At 44.2% G+C, this 14,329-nt stretch overlaps 2 protein-coding genes across 13 annotated transcripts in view; one reads left to right on the forward strand and one right to left on the reverse strand.

Moving 5' to 3' along the window:
• The window catches only part of GRSF1 (G-rich RNA sequence binding factor 1), a 50,361-nt gene that overhangs the window by 34,408 nt on the left and 1,624 nt on the right, over positions 1–14,329 (forward strand). For 2 of the 7 annotated variants that reach the window (XR_009459958.1, XR_009459959.1), the window contains exon 10: positions 7,632–7,941. The exons of 2 other annotated variants lie outside the window; for them this stretch is intronic. The gene's annotated coding sequence lies outside the window, so the exon portion shown is untranslated. Of the gene's footprint in view, positions 1–724; positions 912–7,631; positions 7,942–9,167; positions 9,316–14,329 lie in introns of those variants that run through there. 3 more of the 7 variants (XM_059722381.1, XM_059722382.1, XR_009459960.1) reach the window with 2 other exon arrangements.
• Positions 671–14,329, reverse strand: part of RUFY3 (RUN and FYVE domain containing 3) — a 97,123-nt gene continuing 83,464 nt past the window's right edge. For all 6 annotated transcript variants that reach the window (XM_014607367.3, XM_019493502.2, XM_019493503.2 and 3 more), the window contains 3 exons: positions 9,258–9,285; positions 7,496–7,570; positions 671–3,509 (listed from right to left, as the gene is read on the reverse strand). In XM_014607367.3, the coding sequence (XP_014462853.2) occupies positions 3,345–3,509; positions 7,496–7,570; positions 9,258–9,285 (268 nt within the window). In that variant the 3' untranslated portion in view covers positions 671–3,344. The remainder of the gene's footprint in view (positions 3,510–7,495; positions 7,571–9,257; positions 9,286–14,329) is intronic.

Raw genomic sequence — 14,329 nt, forward strand, 5'->3', positions numbered from 1 at the left:
AAGTAGCTGATGAAGATTTGGCAAAAGGCCATTGCCACTTGTGGCTACAAGGTCAGTAAAGAGAAAATAGAAACAGCCAAGGATTTGGCAACGACGAACCTGAAAATGTTTTCATCAGAGTTTTCCACAATGCCTTCAGCAGACACCAATGGCAACTGTTAAGCCATAGCATGGATGACCCTATTTCCAGGTTCCATGCTGTATGGACGAAAGCAGATGCTCAAATTGTTAAAATAGCATGGGGGGCTGTGAAGTCAGTCATACACAAACATACAAGCAGGCAGAAAAATAAGGGAGGGTGACACCTTACAGACTAACTTGTTCAGACACAAACTTTTGCAGATAATAACCTACTTAGCTATATGCTTAGTCAGATGCCAAGTAGGTTACTATCTGCAAAAGTTTGTATCTCTCTGAACCAGTTTATCTCAAAGGTGCTACCTCCTCCGTAGCCCAACTTCAGACTAACTATACTAATAACCTTGAGGATAAGCTGATGGTGACACTACAGAGACAAGGAGCTGAACTGATGAACAGAATACTCAGTCATGTACAAGTCTTCTGTTAATGATAAAAGTTAGCTTGCTTTTTTGTTCAAAGTAGAAACAAATACATTCCAATTTATAAAAATCTGTAAGTGGAACAGAAATAAACACAGGCTGTAAAAAGATGCTTTTAAACAGTTTATTTTGTGCCAGAAAACACCTTTTCCTCTCCCACTCAGGTTTCAAGGAATGAACCCAAAAGCTACACTTTCAAGCCAGACCTGAACAAACATGCTTGGATAATTTACCTTGTATAGCATCATAAATTAAAATAGTCAGTATTTAAAGTGGAGACAATCAAGTCAAATACTAGAAGTCACAGAAGAGGCAACTGCTGCTGCCATAATAAAATTACATTGTAATCTACCTTTTTAATGTTTTCCTTGCAAGAATTTAAGCTTCAAACAACATATGTAAACCACTGGTAATAGCTGTAGGCTGAAATAAGCTCCTTAAAAAACAAAACAAAACAAAAAAAACCCCAAAAATCAATAAAAGATTTTGCATAAAGTATTTGCTTATTTAATAAAATGAGCTGATCCTGCTTTTAGCATTAAGACTTCAGTTGCAATGTTAATATGTAATAAGTGTAGCAGCATATTTTCCTTTTTTGTGACTGTAAAGGAGGCATAAAGATAATTAATCTGCTACCATCTTAGAACTAATTACAAGGGAAATGTGGACATGTCAGCATAAGAATGATGGTGCTTCCAGTTTAATACCCAAAGGCTGTTAGCATTGTTTACATTTCAATTTATTTTCCAAGTGACCCTGCCAGAAAAGCAAAATTAACTTAATTCAAATATCAGGTTCCAGTCCTGGAATCTGGTACAGTGCATCATTGATTAATTTACCCACCCAGAAACAATCTTATCTTCAGGATAAAGATTCATTAGTTTAGCATCTTTTCCATTTACCCCTGACTCCACATGGATGGCAAAGTACAAGAACTATCTGCCTGGAAAAGAGGCTAAAATCTGAAAGCTGCATTTTCTCCACTTTGATTCTTGGAGGTAAAATAGCTTTGGATTTGGAGTCTTTTACAACTTGTTTCCCGTTCTAAGTGAATGTGGTCAACTGCAGGGAAATACATCTATTCTAACTACTAATCTAATGGGGATAACTAGTATCCTAATGGGGAAAGTATCAGAATAAGGGAAACCATGTCAAGTTCATCTTCTGATCTGTCCCATACGCAAATGCCTGTGGTTAGAGCTCCTTTCAAAAAAGCCTATCTACCTCCTTGTATTCATCATGTGGAGTCAAAACAGAGTACATACTGATAAACAGCATCACCAGCCCAAGCAAGTATGCTGAACTCTGATCTACACATTGTGCTGTTTTTAAGATTAAATTTTAACCAATTTCTAAATAATCCCCTTTAAGGAAAAAAACCCAACACATTTTCCTAAAATAGTTTTGTACAAAAATGCAAACACCCACATAACACATATATAAATATACATATATCAGTCTTTACAGGTTATAGTACATTCTGCAGTCTCAAATGCTTAACTTAAGCTTCCAGTAAAAAGTACGTCAAATAAAAACTATGACAGTCTGATTATATTCCCACAGATGGCTGTAGACTTTAGAAGGCAGCTGCCCCTTTTTGGAATAGTCACTTTAAAGGATTCTACATCTTACCTGATATTCTGATGCAGCAGGAGCTGTAAAATGTACTGAACATGAGTTTCAAATTAGCATTTCTGAGCTACTGGCTAGTAACCACCACTTTGTGGTCAGGCTTTACTCTGACAGCCTCTTAGTAAAACAGGTTATTATTGCTTCAATAATCAGATATAATATTATTCTTACACAGCTGTATTAACCAAAAAAATGTTTAAAAGTTAACAGCTGTATGGTGGGACAGAATGCATAGTCCTAGCCCTGAACATTTGGTTTAAATAATGGAGTAGTATTATGCACTTACATATTTAGAAATTAAGTTACTCTAATTATCAGATCAAGATAGAACGCAGATTTACAATCTCTAGTATGGTCACAACTTCCAAAATCTTGTGTTTTTAGTCTAAATCACGGTGACAGCCTCCACTACAAAGTTCAAAGGTATTTTCTTTTAAACCCTGTATTTAAAATACAAGTGGAACATTTTTCTGTGAAGACTTTTAAACATTCAATACTGGGCAAAAAGGTTGCCATTCAATTCTCATATCATATACAGGCCTCCAAAAGATGACAAAAGAAAAATCCCTTGAGAACTTGCCTCTTGGAACTTCTGAAGTTACTCCACACAGCCCAACATAAGTGGCCACTGGGGGATTTAATTCAAGAAACAACTGGGCCAACATACATTTTTTAATTCCCACTTCTGTAGTGCATTTTTTTTCTGGCTGAAGTATCAGTTTAGCAGAACTGCTAACTGCGGAAGGGAAAAAGGAACAGGTATTTCAAGCACAATCACCATTGTATGTTCATTATGTTTCATTCTGCCTTCCTTGAGGAAGTGACCCTTACTGATTTGAAGACTCGCATTTTTACTTCTTCCAGCAATTCCTTTGTTACATAACTTAAAGCTACTCTGACATGAGGCTCCAAACGGCTCTCCACCCCTGCGACAAGCTCATGCCTGAAAACTAGCGTGTTTTCCTTAAGGAGGGCTCAGACCAGTTATTTAAATGTTTACAGTTCTGAGAAAGATTGTAAGTATGATAAAAGTGCTTCCTTTTTCTGACCACACAAGCACAGAAAATGATTCTTCTCTAAAAACTCCTATTGCTCAGCTCTGGAGCTGTAAAAGTTACAGTAGTTATGGCTTGAACATGCTCTATTTGTGCATCACTGTCCACGTCCTGCATCCTCAAATGGGCTTGTTGAATATTGCTGTATCAACAGTTTGTGACACGGGTTGCAAACACGCTCAGGGTTGATGCTAGATGGAAGGGGCAGTTCATTTGCTGAACAGGCCTCACAGAAGATCCCACCACAGTTCTTGCAAATGTTCTAAAAAAGAATAAAAAAAATGGAGGGAGAAAAAACCCCCTACTGTTAGTGAGATGACAGTAACCTAGGCACAAAGACAGTGTGAAGCATCCATTGGTGCCTCCCTACTGTGCACACAGCCAGCACAGTGTCTCTCTCTCTCTCTCATATAATAGGTTGGGACAGAAGGTTCTATTCTTCTCTCAGGCAGATACCAGCCATTGCGAACCCCCAACTTGTCAGCAACAAAAGGGTAATTCCTTTCCCAAGGATGAGAGGGGTTCTTTGGCACCTTTCCTAGTTTCCAGACTAAAAACAACCAACCAACCAAGATGCTTAAAAAAAAAAAAAAAAAAAAAAAAAAAATCAAACCAAGGCTTCTTTTCATAACTGCCAGAGCAAGCATCCTGAACTGCATACAAAAGCAACTTATCTTTCATTCTCATACTATTTTGCTCACTTTGAACTGGAGATTGTTTCGCAAGTCTGTCAGACAAGTAAGACAACATTTCTACTAAAATAATTTAAAATACCAATTCTTGAACATTCAAATGTTAGTAAATACAGTCTAATGAAAACCTGCAGCTATATGCAAAACCCTGAAATCTTTTGACATACAAAAAATATTAGAGGTGTGCGAAGCAGGCCCTATTCGATTTGGATTTGGCCCAAATCAAGGACAGTGACAGTGATTCAATTAATTGATTCGGATCCCTGATTCAATTCAGCTGAATCTGAAGATTAGATACTGATTTGGAGAATCAGAGATTCAGACATAGACACAGCTTTAAAAGTTTTTTCTACATACCTTGAGGTAGCAGGCACGGCTTGTGAATGCTGTGATGCTGGGGCGCATGGAGCATCCCACAGGAGTGTGTGTGTGTGTGGGGGGGGGGGGGGGGTCCTCCATGTGCTTGGTGGTGAACCTGGAAGTGAATCGGAACTACTTCCGGTCCACTTCTGGGTCTGCCAGGGAGCGTCCAGGGGAACACTCTACCCCCCCACCCACACCTCCTTGGCTTGGCGATTGGCCATGGGGAGACCCCGGGTGTCCCTGTCCTCCCCAACACAGGAGGCATCAATCACTGAGCCAGAGGGGTCATGGGGGGGCCCCCCAGTGCGCTCCCCAGCAGACCCAGAGTACTTCCGGTACACTTCTGGGTCTGCTGTTGAGCATGCTGGGGAGCCCCCTGTGCTTCTGTGGGACACTCCATGCGCCCCAGCATTGCAGCAGTCATGAGCCACCTGCTACCTAGAGGTATGTAGAAAAAATATTTAAAGCTGTGTCTGTCCGAATCTTTCCAAATCAATTTGGAGGGTTCCGATCCGATTTGGAGAGATTAAAGAGTCTCCTGATTTCATACACATTTGGGCTGGAAGGGACCCCAGAGGATCAGAGTCCAGCCCCCGGCCCCAGAGACAGGAAGTCAGCAGGGATCATAGGATCCCAGCAAGATAAGCAACCAAATGCATCTTGAAGTCGTTCAAAGTGGGTGTTTGAACTGCCTCTGGCAGCAGTCTATTCTAAACCTTGGGGGCTCAGACAGTAAAGAAGTTCTTCCTTATGTCCAGTCTGAATCAGTCGTGGCAGAGTTTGCGACCGTTCGATCTTGTCATCCCTCGGGGCGCTCTGGTAACAAGATGTTCCCCCAGATCCTGATGAGCACCCCTGATAAACTTATAGGTAGCCACCAGATCACCCGAGCCTGTGCTTTTCCAGGCTGAAGAGTCCCATGGCTCTCAGCCTCTCATCATAAGGTCTGTTTTCCTGATCTCTGATCATGCGCGTGGCTCTTCTCTGCACTCTCTTAAGCTTCTCCACATCCTTTTTGAATTGTGGAGCCCAAAACTGGATGCAGTACTCCAGCTGCGTCCTCACCAAGGCCGAGTACAATGGGAGAATGACATCCCGGGATTTGCCTGAGAAGCATCTATGGACGCAAGCCAGCGTTTTGCTCGCTTTAATAGCCGCAGCATCACACTGGAGGCTCACGTTCATCTTGTGGTCAATCATGACCTCCAAGTCCCCTTCATCTGTACTGCTAACCAGCATAACACTGCTGAGCCTATAAGCATGCTGCAGGTTTTTCCTCCCAAGGTGGAGAACCTTGCATTTTTCGGTGTTAAACAGCATCAGGTTCTCATCTACCCATTTCATGAGCCTGTCAAGATCTGCCTGGATCACCCTCCCGTCCTCAGGTGTGGATGCTTTACCCCAGAGTTTTGTGTCATCAGCAAACTTCAATTTGGATTTGGAGATTTGGCCACCAAATCGGGCCGAATCTCCACCAAATCGAATCAGGGACCAAAGCTTCACACAGTCTTAAAAAACATACATTTGTGTGTGTGTGTGTGTGTGTATATATATATATAAACAAACTAGAGGAGGAATGTCAAACCCACCTTGTGCCCTTGGCTGGATGTGAACAGTAGGGCTCCTTGCGAGCTTGATCCAGCCTGGGGCATGCAGTGGCAGCAGCTCTAGCTCTGACATGGGGCATGGGCCAATGCTGGTAGCAGCTCTGGCTCAGGCACAGGGCAAGTAGCATAGCTCCAGCTCTTACTTCATGCCCCATCCTGGAGCTGCCACACCACCACCACCACATGTCCATGGCAGCCAAGGAGCTGGGGCTGCAGCAGCAGCAATGGGCAAAGCAGACAGAGAACAACCGGAGCTGTATTAAGCCCTTGCCTTCCTGCAGGCGATCACCATGTCCACCAGTGCCTAAAGGCTCCCGATTCTGCAGCAGGCCACTCCCTCTGGCCAGGCCCCCAATTTCTGGTGGCCTGCTGATAGCCCAGTGGGCTAGATACAGCAACTCCATGGGGGGCCAAATCTGGTCCCTGGGCTGTATATTTGACATGCCTGAAACAGAGCCACCCAACAGGAGTGTATATAACCCAGAAAAACAAGCATTTGCATACACTTGGGAAGTTACAGAACGGTGGTATTAGCACACCTTAACCTGAATGTTTCCCAAAGGCAAATTGAAAAAAAAAAATCTATATTCAATTATTAAAAGGACCTATCCTGACCCAAACTGCTGAAAACTGATGTCTACTTTAGTGCCCTGCCCAACACCACACAAACAAGAAGGCAATTCCTTGCTCAGTCTCCTGCAGAACAATATTGCTGGGATTACAAGGGATGGACAGAACCCTCCGTTCAGGTCTTGGAGATGAGGTGGGGGAGGGGGAACCTTTCAAATTCAATCCTAAGTACTCATGATGAGAGCACAGTTTACACCACCTTTATGCAAACAGCAGTTCAATGCAAGGTCCCCTCTAACCAGCAACAAATTTTTGCTGTCCTCAGGCAAAGATGCCAACTGCAGGAGGGACTAGGTACATCTCCCAGTGTTGTTGACAGCTCTTCTTCACTACAGCAGAGTGGGGGACAGTAGGATCTTTCCCCATCTCCCTTGAGTACAGGTTCTCCAATACTACGGTGCATTTGGGGATAGTTCACTAGCTCTACATGAGACAAGTGGCCTGGCAGCCTTGAGAAAAGCAAGCTAATCTAACTGGCACTCTGTTTCCTCTAGCTGAGGTCAGGCTCATTTGGCATCATTTCCATAATTTTGGGAACGTGCTGGGACAGGAGGGAGAAGGGGAAGAAGTGTGAAGAAAGAAACAGCGGGGGAAGAAATGACCAGGTAGAAAGAGCAAGGGCAAAAAGAGGAACCAAGACAAAGAAGGAGGCAGAAGAGGGAGGGAGCAAAAGAAAGTGGGAAAAATAAAGTAACAAAAAGAAAGCTGACATCCACAGTCTCAAATTCTGACTGATTTTCTGGCAGAAACCAGGAAAATCAAGCAAAGGATAAGACTGACTGTGCTGTTGGGGAAAGTGGGGGGAGGGAGGGGAGTCAAACAGAAAGTGACTCTTTGAGGGATCCTATGAGCACTTTTTCCTGGTCCCCACATCACTAGAGGCAGGAAACAAATATGCCATTAGGCTGTCTGAAGCAGGCATGCAAGCCCCCCTCATTTTCCCCATTATAGGATACCTTTCCTTTGGTTAGGCTGCCTTCCTCTTGGCACAGTTGACATATCTGTAACTTTTCAGGTCCAGACAGCTGATCCTACATCATTAGAAACAGAAACAATTACTTGGTATTACTCACCCTGCTTTCTCCACTTCAGCATTACTGCTAGCAACTGGGACCCTCCACCCTCACAAAGGGCTCCTCCATTTCCCTAGGCAGCTTGCTTAAGAAATGTGCTCCCTGCCTGAAGAGCTGTTGTGAGCAACCATGTGAACAGGACTTCCATCAAACCTTTCAGAAAAAACACAAGGTGTGCTGCTGGTTTATGAAGTAATATTTACAGCCTGTCCAGCAACAGACAGAAAACAAAATAACTGAGTATAACCAACACTGGCTTCATTTGCAAGTTCCTCACAGAGGACCAGAATCCTGATGTGGGACACTGAACCCACCCCACTAATCCAAAGGTAGGTCATGAAGTGCCTGCACAGACAGAAGTAACAGGCTCCCTAAGAAAAACAAGTATGAAGCATTGAAAAAAAACAAACCAAACATTCTTTAATTTGGTTAACCTGATAGAAAACCCCAGTGCAGTACCAGTAAGGCCTGCTTCAACCCTGTACAGGATCTTTGGATCCACTGACTGTGTCCCTGCCACACCTCCAGACTGTCCATAAACGTCCACGTCAGTGCTTCAGTTGGTCTCTATGGCACATAGGGGACTGTAAACCTTTCAGTTCAGCCATTGCACCCTCCTACATCCCTTTCTCCCCAGAGCTACAGGGATTGTTTAAAGTGAAATGTTCCTAGCTGTGCAGCCTGGGAGGATTTGGTTAAGAACACCAAACTTCATGCCAACTTCATTCAATAAGTAGCTCCGATGTTCTCCTAATACTCCTGTTCTCTTCCTTGACATTTATCCATGTGCCTGTAACACTGATCCCCACAACTGACACTTATTTCAGCTGGGCTCTTGTGGCATTCATTTCACATTTTTAGATCACCAGTACAACGCTGAGCTAGTATATGAAGCAACACTCTACCACTGCATTAGTTCTAATGATTGCTTATGCTTAGAAAGAAGTGACTACAGGAATGGCATCATCTTACTTGCAATTTCTGCTTTCTGTGAATTATCAAATCAGATTTAAATTTACCAACAAAAATATCATTCACAAGCATTAGCCCTGCAGAGCAAGTGCCAGATATCAGAGTGAGCTGGCCCTATTGCCAGCACTCATCCAATGCTGTCCATTGAGGCTCAGTCACAGACTCTTCAGTTCTGGGGATGGCAGAAAAGGCAGGAAGAACATAACTGGACATGTTTTCTGCTTTGAAATTAAGGAAGCAAACAAAATAAAAGATGCTTACAATTAAAACAGGGCAAGACCCGACTGAGTGAAATTATTTGTGTGGACAGACTACATAGGCTATCCAAATGTGTTTGTGTAGTTTCTTTTCTGAACCCATCTCTACAGGGTAAAAGAAAGATTTAATTTGGACAATAGGGCTTGGTCTACTCCTTAAAATAACAATCAGACCCCTGACTGATGTAGCTAATCTGGCAACATCTTTGTTAGGATGCAATTGTACTGTAAGAGAAGTCCTCTGGCTGATAGCCGAAAGAATTATTTTGCTAAAGTAAGCAGCCTCCACTAGGGGGAGCCTGTTCTAATTGCAAACTCTTAAACAGATTACTCCTGAGTGAAGAACACAGAGGTTTGTGTGCCAAGAAAGAAGTTGTGGTGAAAATCTAGAAGATTAGGCAAGGAGAACAACTGACCTGCTCTTCTTGTACGTCAGACTCTATGCTACAAATAATTAAAAAAAAAAAAAAGAGAGAGAGAAAGAACATGGTAGTTTAGTATTATCATTTTATCCACATCTTATCAGAATTATTTTGCCCATCAGATATCAGAGCCAAACGCATTAAGTAAGTCCTCATCCTTGTTTGGATTTCCACACACTAAATTTTTATTTTTGTTTCTTGGGATTTATAGGCTTGTAAAATATAGATTAGACATTCATACACCGAATAAACCACCACAAAAATATATATATTAGGGCAGAGGCTCTCAGCCTTTTTATAGACTCAAGGTACCCCTTGGAATATGCCAACTCTTGTGTTACATGCATTTTTTGACTATAGAAATAGAGCATATTTGTTATGTTGCAAAGAACGCAAAAAGACCGTAACAGGTCAGAATGCTTTTAACACTGTGAATTCCTATGTGAAATCTCTGGAAGTATCTTGTGATCATGTTTCCAGGGCTGTGCTTTTGGGGGGGGGGGGGGGGGGGGTTCACTTTTGCACAGCCAGACTATGAAATGTTCCTAAACTGAAAGAAAAGCTATACAGCTTTCTAAGGCAGCTCACAAGAAGATGGGAGAGCAGCAGGAAGAATCTCTCTCTTGTTCTAGAACAGGGGCGGACAAAATTTGTCCCATGGGCCACATCTGGCCTGCCAAACCATTCTATCTGACCCACAGAGCATCTACAAAATTTAGAAAATTAATACAGGTCAGTTGCATCATACGTGCATTTAACTTGCACGAATTCAACTATACAGGGGGTGGGAGGGGGGGTGGGGCTTGCACGCAGCCCTGCCACTTACCTGGAGGCCCATTATGGCGGTGACGGCCACTGCCTCCAAAACCTTCCGCTGTCACCATGGTGCTGTTCCCGGAGCTGTGTGGCCAGCCGCTAGGTGGCAGCAGCAGTGTGGTGGTGGCTGGGCAGCACGCAGCCATCCCCACCACCACCCTGTGCTGCGCTGCTGCCGCAGGCTGCACAGCTCTAAGCACGGCGCCGCGTACAAACTCAAGCCCCACCCCCCCTCCAGCCCCATGTATGGTCACCGATTTTCGCCTTACGCACTGACTTCAGCCCCGGCACACAGGGTGAGAGGTGATTGCACAATAGCTTAAAATGAAGTCTTACTCCTGTATGTTGTGGGGGCTGGGTATATGTTTGTGGGGGGCTGTGGGTATGTGGGGTGTGGGTGGGTATGGGGTTTGTGGAGGGTTTGGTGCCTGGGGTGTGTGAGGGGATGTGGAGGGGTCTGCCTGTATGGCAGTGTGAGGGGGTATGAGTGCATGTGTATGGTTGGGTGTGCGTGTAGGACTCAGCCTATGAACACACACACACACACACACACACACACACACACACGGTGCCCTGCGTAAGATGCGACTGACCTGTATTTATCTGCCCTGACAGAGCTGACAAAAGCCGGGGGAAGCAGGACTCAGGGGGAGCCTCAGCAGGACTGAACAGCCCAGCCTCGCCCCACCCCCAGCCATTGCACACTTCCTGCTCCCACCCTGCTCCAGCACCACATGGATGCCAGCTGCATCACCAGTCTGGGGAGCAAGGGGCTGCGCGGGGTGTGTGTGTGTGTGTGTGTTCATAGGCTGAGTCCTACACACACACCCAACCATACACATGCACCCATACTCCCTCACACTGCCATACAGGCAGACCCCCCCACATCCCCTCACACACCCCAGGCACCGAGCCCTCCACAAACCCCATACCCACCCACACCCCACATACCCATAGCCCCCCACAAACCTATACCCAGCCCCCACAACATACAGGAGTAAGACTTCATTTTAAGCTATTATGCAATCACCTCTATGTACACTACACAAACGCATGTAAACCGGGACAAAAATATTTTTAAAAAAATCAAATTAATGAATACTGTAGATCAGCAGTTCTGAACCTTTTTCAGTCGACGTACCCCTTGGTCTCAGAGTGAGAATTCACGTACCCCCTTTCAATGGGAAATTAATTTTTTTAGGCCCTTCGACCTGTGTTAGACAACATATGAAATATCTCATGTAACCCCTGATGAGGCTTCACATACCTCCTGGGGGTACATGTACCCCCCATTCAGAACTGCTGCTGTAGATGTTTGCATTTTCTAATATAAATTTGGTATTTTTCTGGTTCAGAGATGGCAAAACCACTTGCTGAAAGGAGTACTTCCAGGGACAATAGGAGGGACTTCTGGTGGCAAAGGTCAGGCATTATGGGCGGGACTTCGGTCAAGGGGCAGGGCTACCCATGTGGCCCTCGACAGCTTGCCAAAACTTAGTAAGTGGCCCTCCACCCAAAATAATTGCCCGCTCCTGCTCTAGAAAGAGAAAGCGAAGAAAATGAGGTAAGATTGTAGAAGCTATTTCTTGCTTATAGAGCTGCGGAGATACAGCAGACACAAAGATGACTGCCCATCTTCGTTAGATAGGAGAACTGTCAAACTGGAAAACCTTGAGTGGAACCCTGCCCTCTGAAAGGATGGTTGGGGGTGTGAAATAAGCATGTAGCCTTGCGACCCTCTTGTACGAGGTAGACTTCAATTTAAAAATCCAAAGCTAATGTAAAAGGAAACCAAGTTCCTCCCCTGGCCTCAAGACCTCTCCCAAATTCCCAAAGTGTACACAATTCTCACTCTGCACCTTAAAGTTAACTCCTTCTATGTATTCCAGGTTGATATTTAACTGAAGAAAGCTCAGCACTCTACCATGACACTTTAAAAGTGAAGTGCATGGATTTAGCGTACTATGGGTAGCTGTTCAACAGCTGTAAGTAATTCTAAGGTAGTGAATCTCAACCAGGATCCCATGGCACTTTGGGGTGCCTTTGAAATCCTTTTAAGGGTGTCACGGGATACCACAACATGAGCACTGTTAGGTGTGCAAACATGATTCCCGCTTTTTTTAGTGTCAGGTTTTTTTTTTAACACTGGGATCTTCCGGTGTCAAATTCTGACACCACGTTGCAAATTAGCAGTGTGGCAAACAGGTGCACATGCACCTATGCGGTTTGCAGCACCTTAAACAGCTTTGAAGCGCTGCAAACTGCACTTGCACACTTGTCTGGACACACCTAAGAGATTTAAGATAGGAGAATCTATAGTGTTAACAATATTCTAACCTGTGGTCTTTCCATAGTCTTTGCAAAAAGAAAAATTGCTCTTTTAGTTTTCTTGTAGTAAAAAAAAAAAAAATGAGAACTAAGAGCTGACATTTTCCAAGGGGTGCCTTGAGTCTACAAAGGTTGAGAACCACTGTTCTAGGGCCTTGCTGACACACAAGAGTTGAACTGAATAAAGTAAAATTAGTTTAGAAATCAATTTAACAAAATGAGTGTAACTGCTTTGTATAAAGTCAAATAAACAGACTGTCATCTTTATTTAGCATGCATCTTTATGGAATCATATTAAATAGATACAAGATATCATAGCCAATAGACCAAAAGAGCAAGTTATGGAAATGGGGGATCTCTCCCTAAAGTAGATGTGTACCCGAGATTCTCCCATTGGGAGGCTATAGTAGACTCTCATAAGCACATTGGACAGGTCTGCACCCTCTGCTATACTATGTCATTCAAAAGTGATTTCAGCCTGGGGCACAGATCAATGCCCATACTGGGCAGACATGTTGATGGGAAAAGTACCACTTTTTTTTTTTTTTTTTTTTTTTTTTTACAATTTCTGTGTTCCAGATCAAATTAGCCAAATCAGTTCCAAATCATATTGACTGAGCAGAACTCAATTGTTCCAAAAATTGTATCAACTGAGCAGGCAGAACTCAATTGTTCTAGACACCACGCATAGTGCTACCAGAAGGATAAATTAGTGCAGATTTTTTTTTTTAATGTCCTATGCGGAGGCAGAACAGAACCAGAAGAGGTTCAACATAGAGAAATGCAAAGTGCTGCATCTGGGAAGGAAGAACCCCCAGCTCACCTACAGGCTGGGCATCACTAACCTGACCAGCACTACAAATTCAAAGAATCTGGGGCTAACAATAGGCCCCAGCATGAATATGAGCCGGCAGTACGGTGCTATAGCTGCTAGGGCCAATAAAACTCTGGCATGCATCAATCGATGCATCTCCAGTAAAACCATAGAAGTGATTTTGCCGCTTTACTCAACATTGGTGCAGCTGCAGCTGGAGTACTGCATCCAGTTCTGGGCGTCGCACTTCAATAAGGACGTGCTAAAACTCGAGAGGGTCCAGAGAAGGGCCACCCGCCTGATCAAGCCATACAAGGCAAGCCATACAAGGAGAGACTGAGGGAACTTGAACTCTTCAGTCTAAAGAAAAAAAGGCTGAGAGGGGACCTGATTGTGGCTTACCACTATATCAGAAGCGTACATCAGGGGCTCAGTGAACAACTGTTCACCAGGGTGCCCTGGAGGAAAGCTAGAAATAATGGCCACAAACTCCTGGAAGATAGTTTGAGGTTGAACATTAGGAAAAACTTCTTCACAACTAGGGTGTCCAGACTATGGAACAAGCTCCCCCCAGAGGTGGTGCAATCATCTACACTAGAGGCCTTCAAGAGAAGACTGGATGGTCACCTGGCTGGGGTCACCTGACCCCAGACGTCTTTCCTGCTCATGCAGTGGGTTGGACCCAATGATCCTATGATTCTATGCTTGCCTGGCAAGGGAAACACCATGACCATTGAGGAGGTCTTCCTAGTCGCACCCAAGGAAGACCGCTATCCTGGCACGGGGATAGTACCTGCCACGGTAATGTATAGTAAACCTCCCACTTAGCTGCTGAAGTGGGAAGATCTCGGCTTTATGCCCACTTTATGGAGAGGGGAGACTCTTCCCTAGCTTGCTCCTGGGGCCTTAAGGCTAAGGGCTGTCATAACCCAAAGGTATGATTGTGTGCGCGCTTCGGCACTAAAATTATCCCCGTTGAATTACCGCTTCATTGCACGGTGGAGTTTTGCTGCATAGAGAACCCACGTGCAAGGGAAAAGTTCCCGCCAATTTGCAGCTCTATTAGTGGGTTGCATTTCTCAAGTTGCATCAGAAATGCACGGTGCAA

Source organism: Alligator mississippiensis, chromosome 2 (genome assembly GCF_030867095.1).
Source record: "Alligator mississippiensis isolate rAllMis1 chromosome 2, rAllMis1, whole genome shotgun sequence".
Taxonomy (NCBI): domain Eukaryota; kingdom Metazoa; phylum Chordata; order Crocodylia; family Alligatoridae; genus Alligator; species Alligator mississippiensis.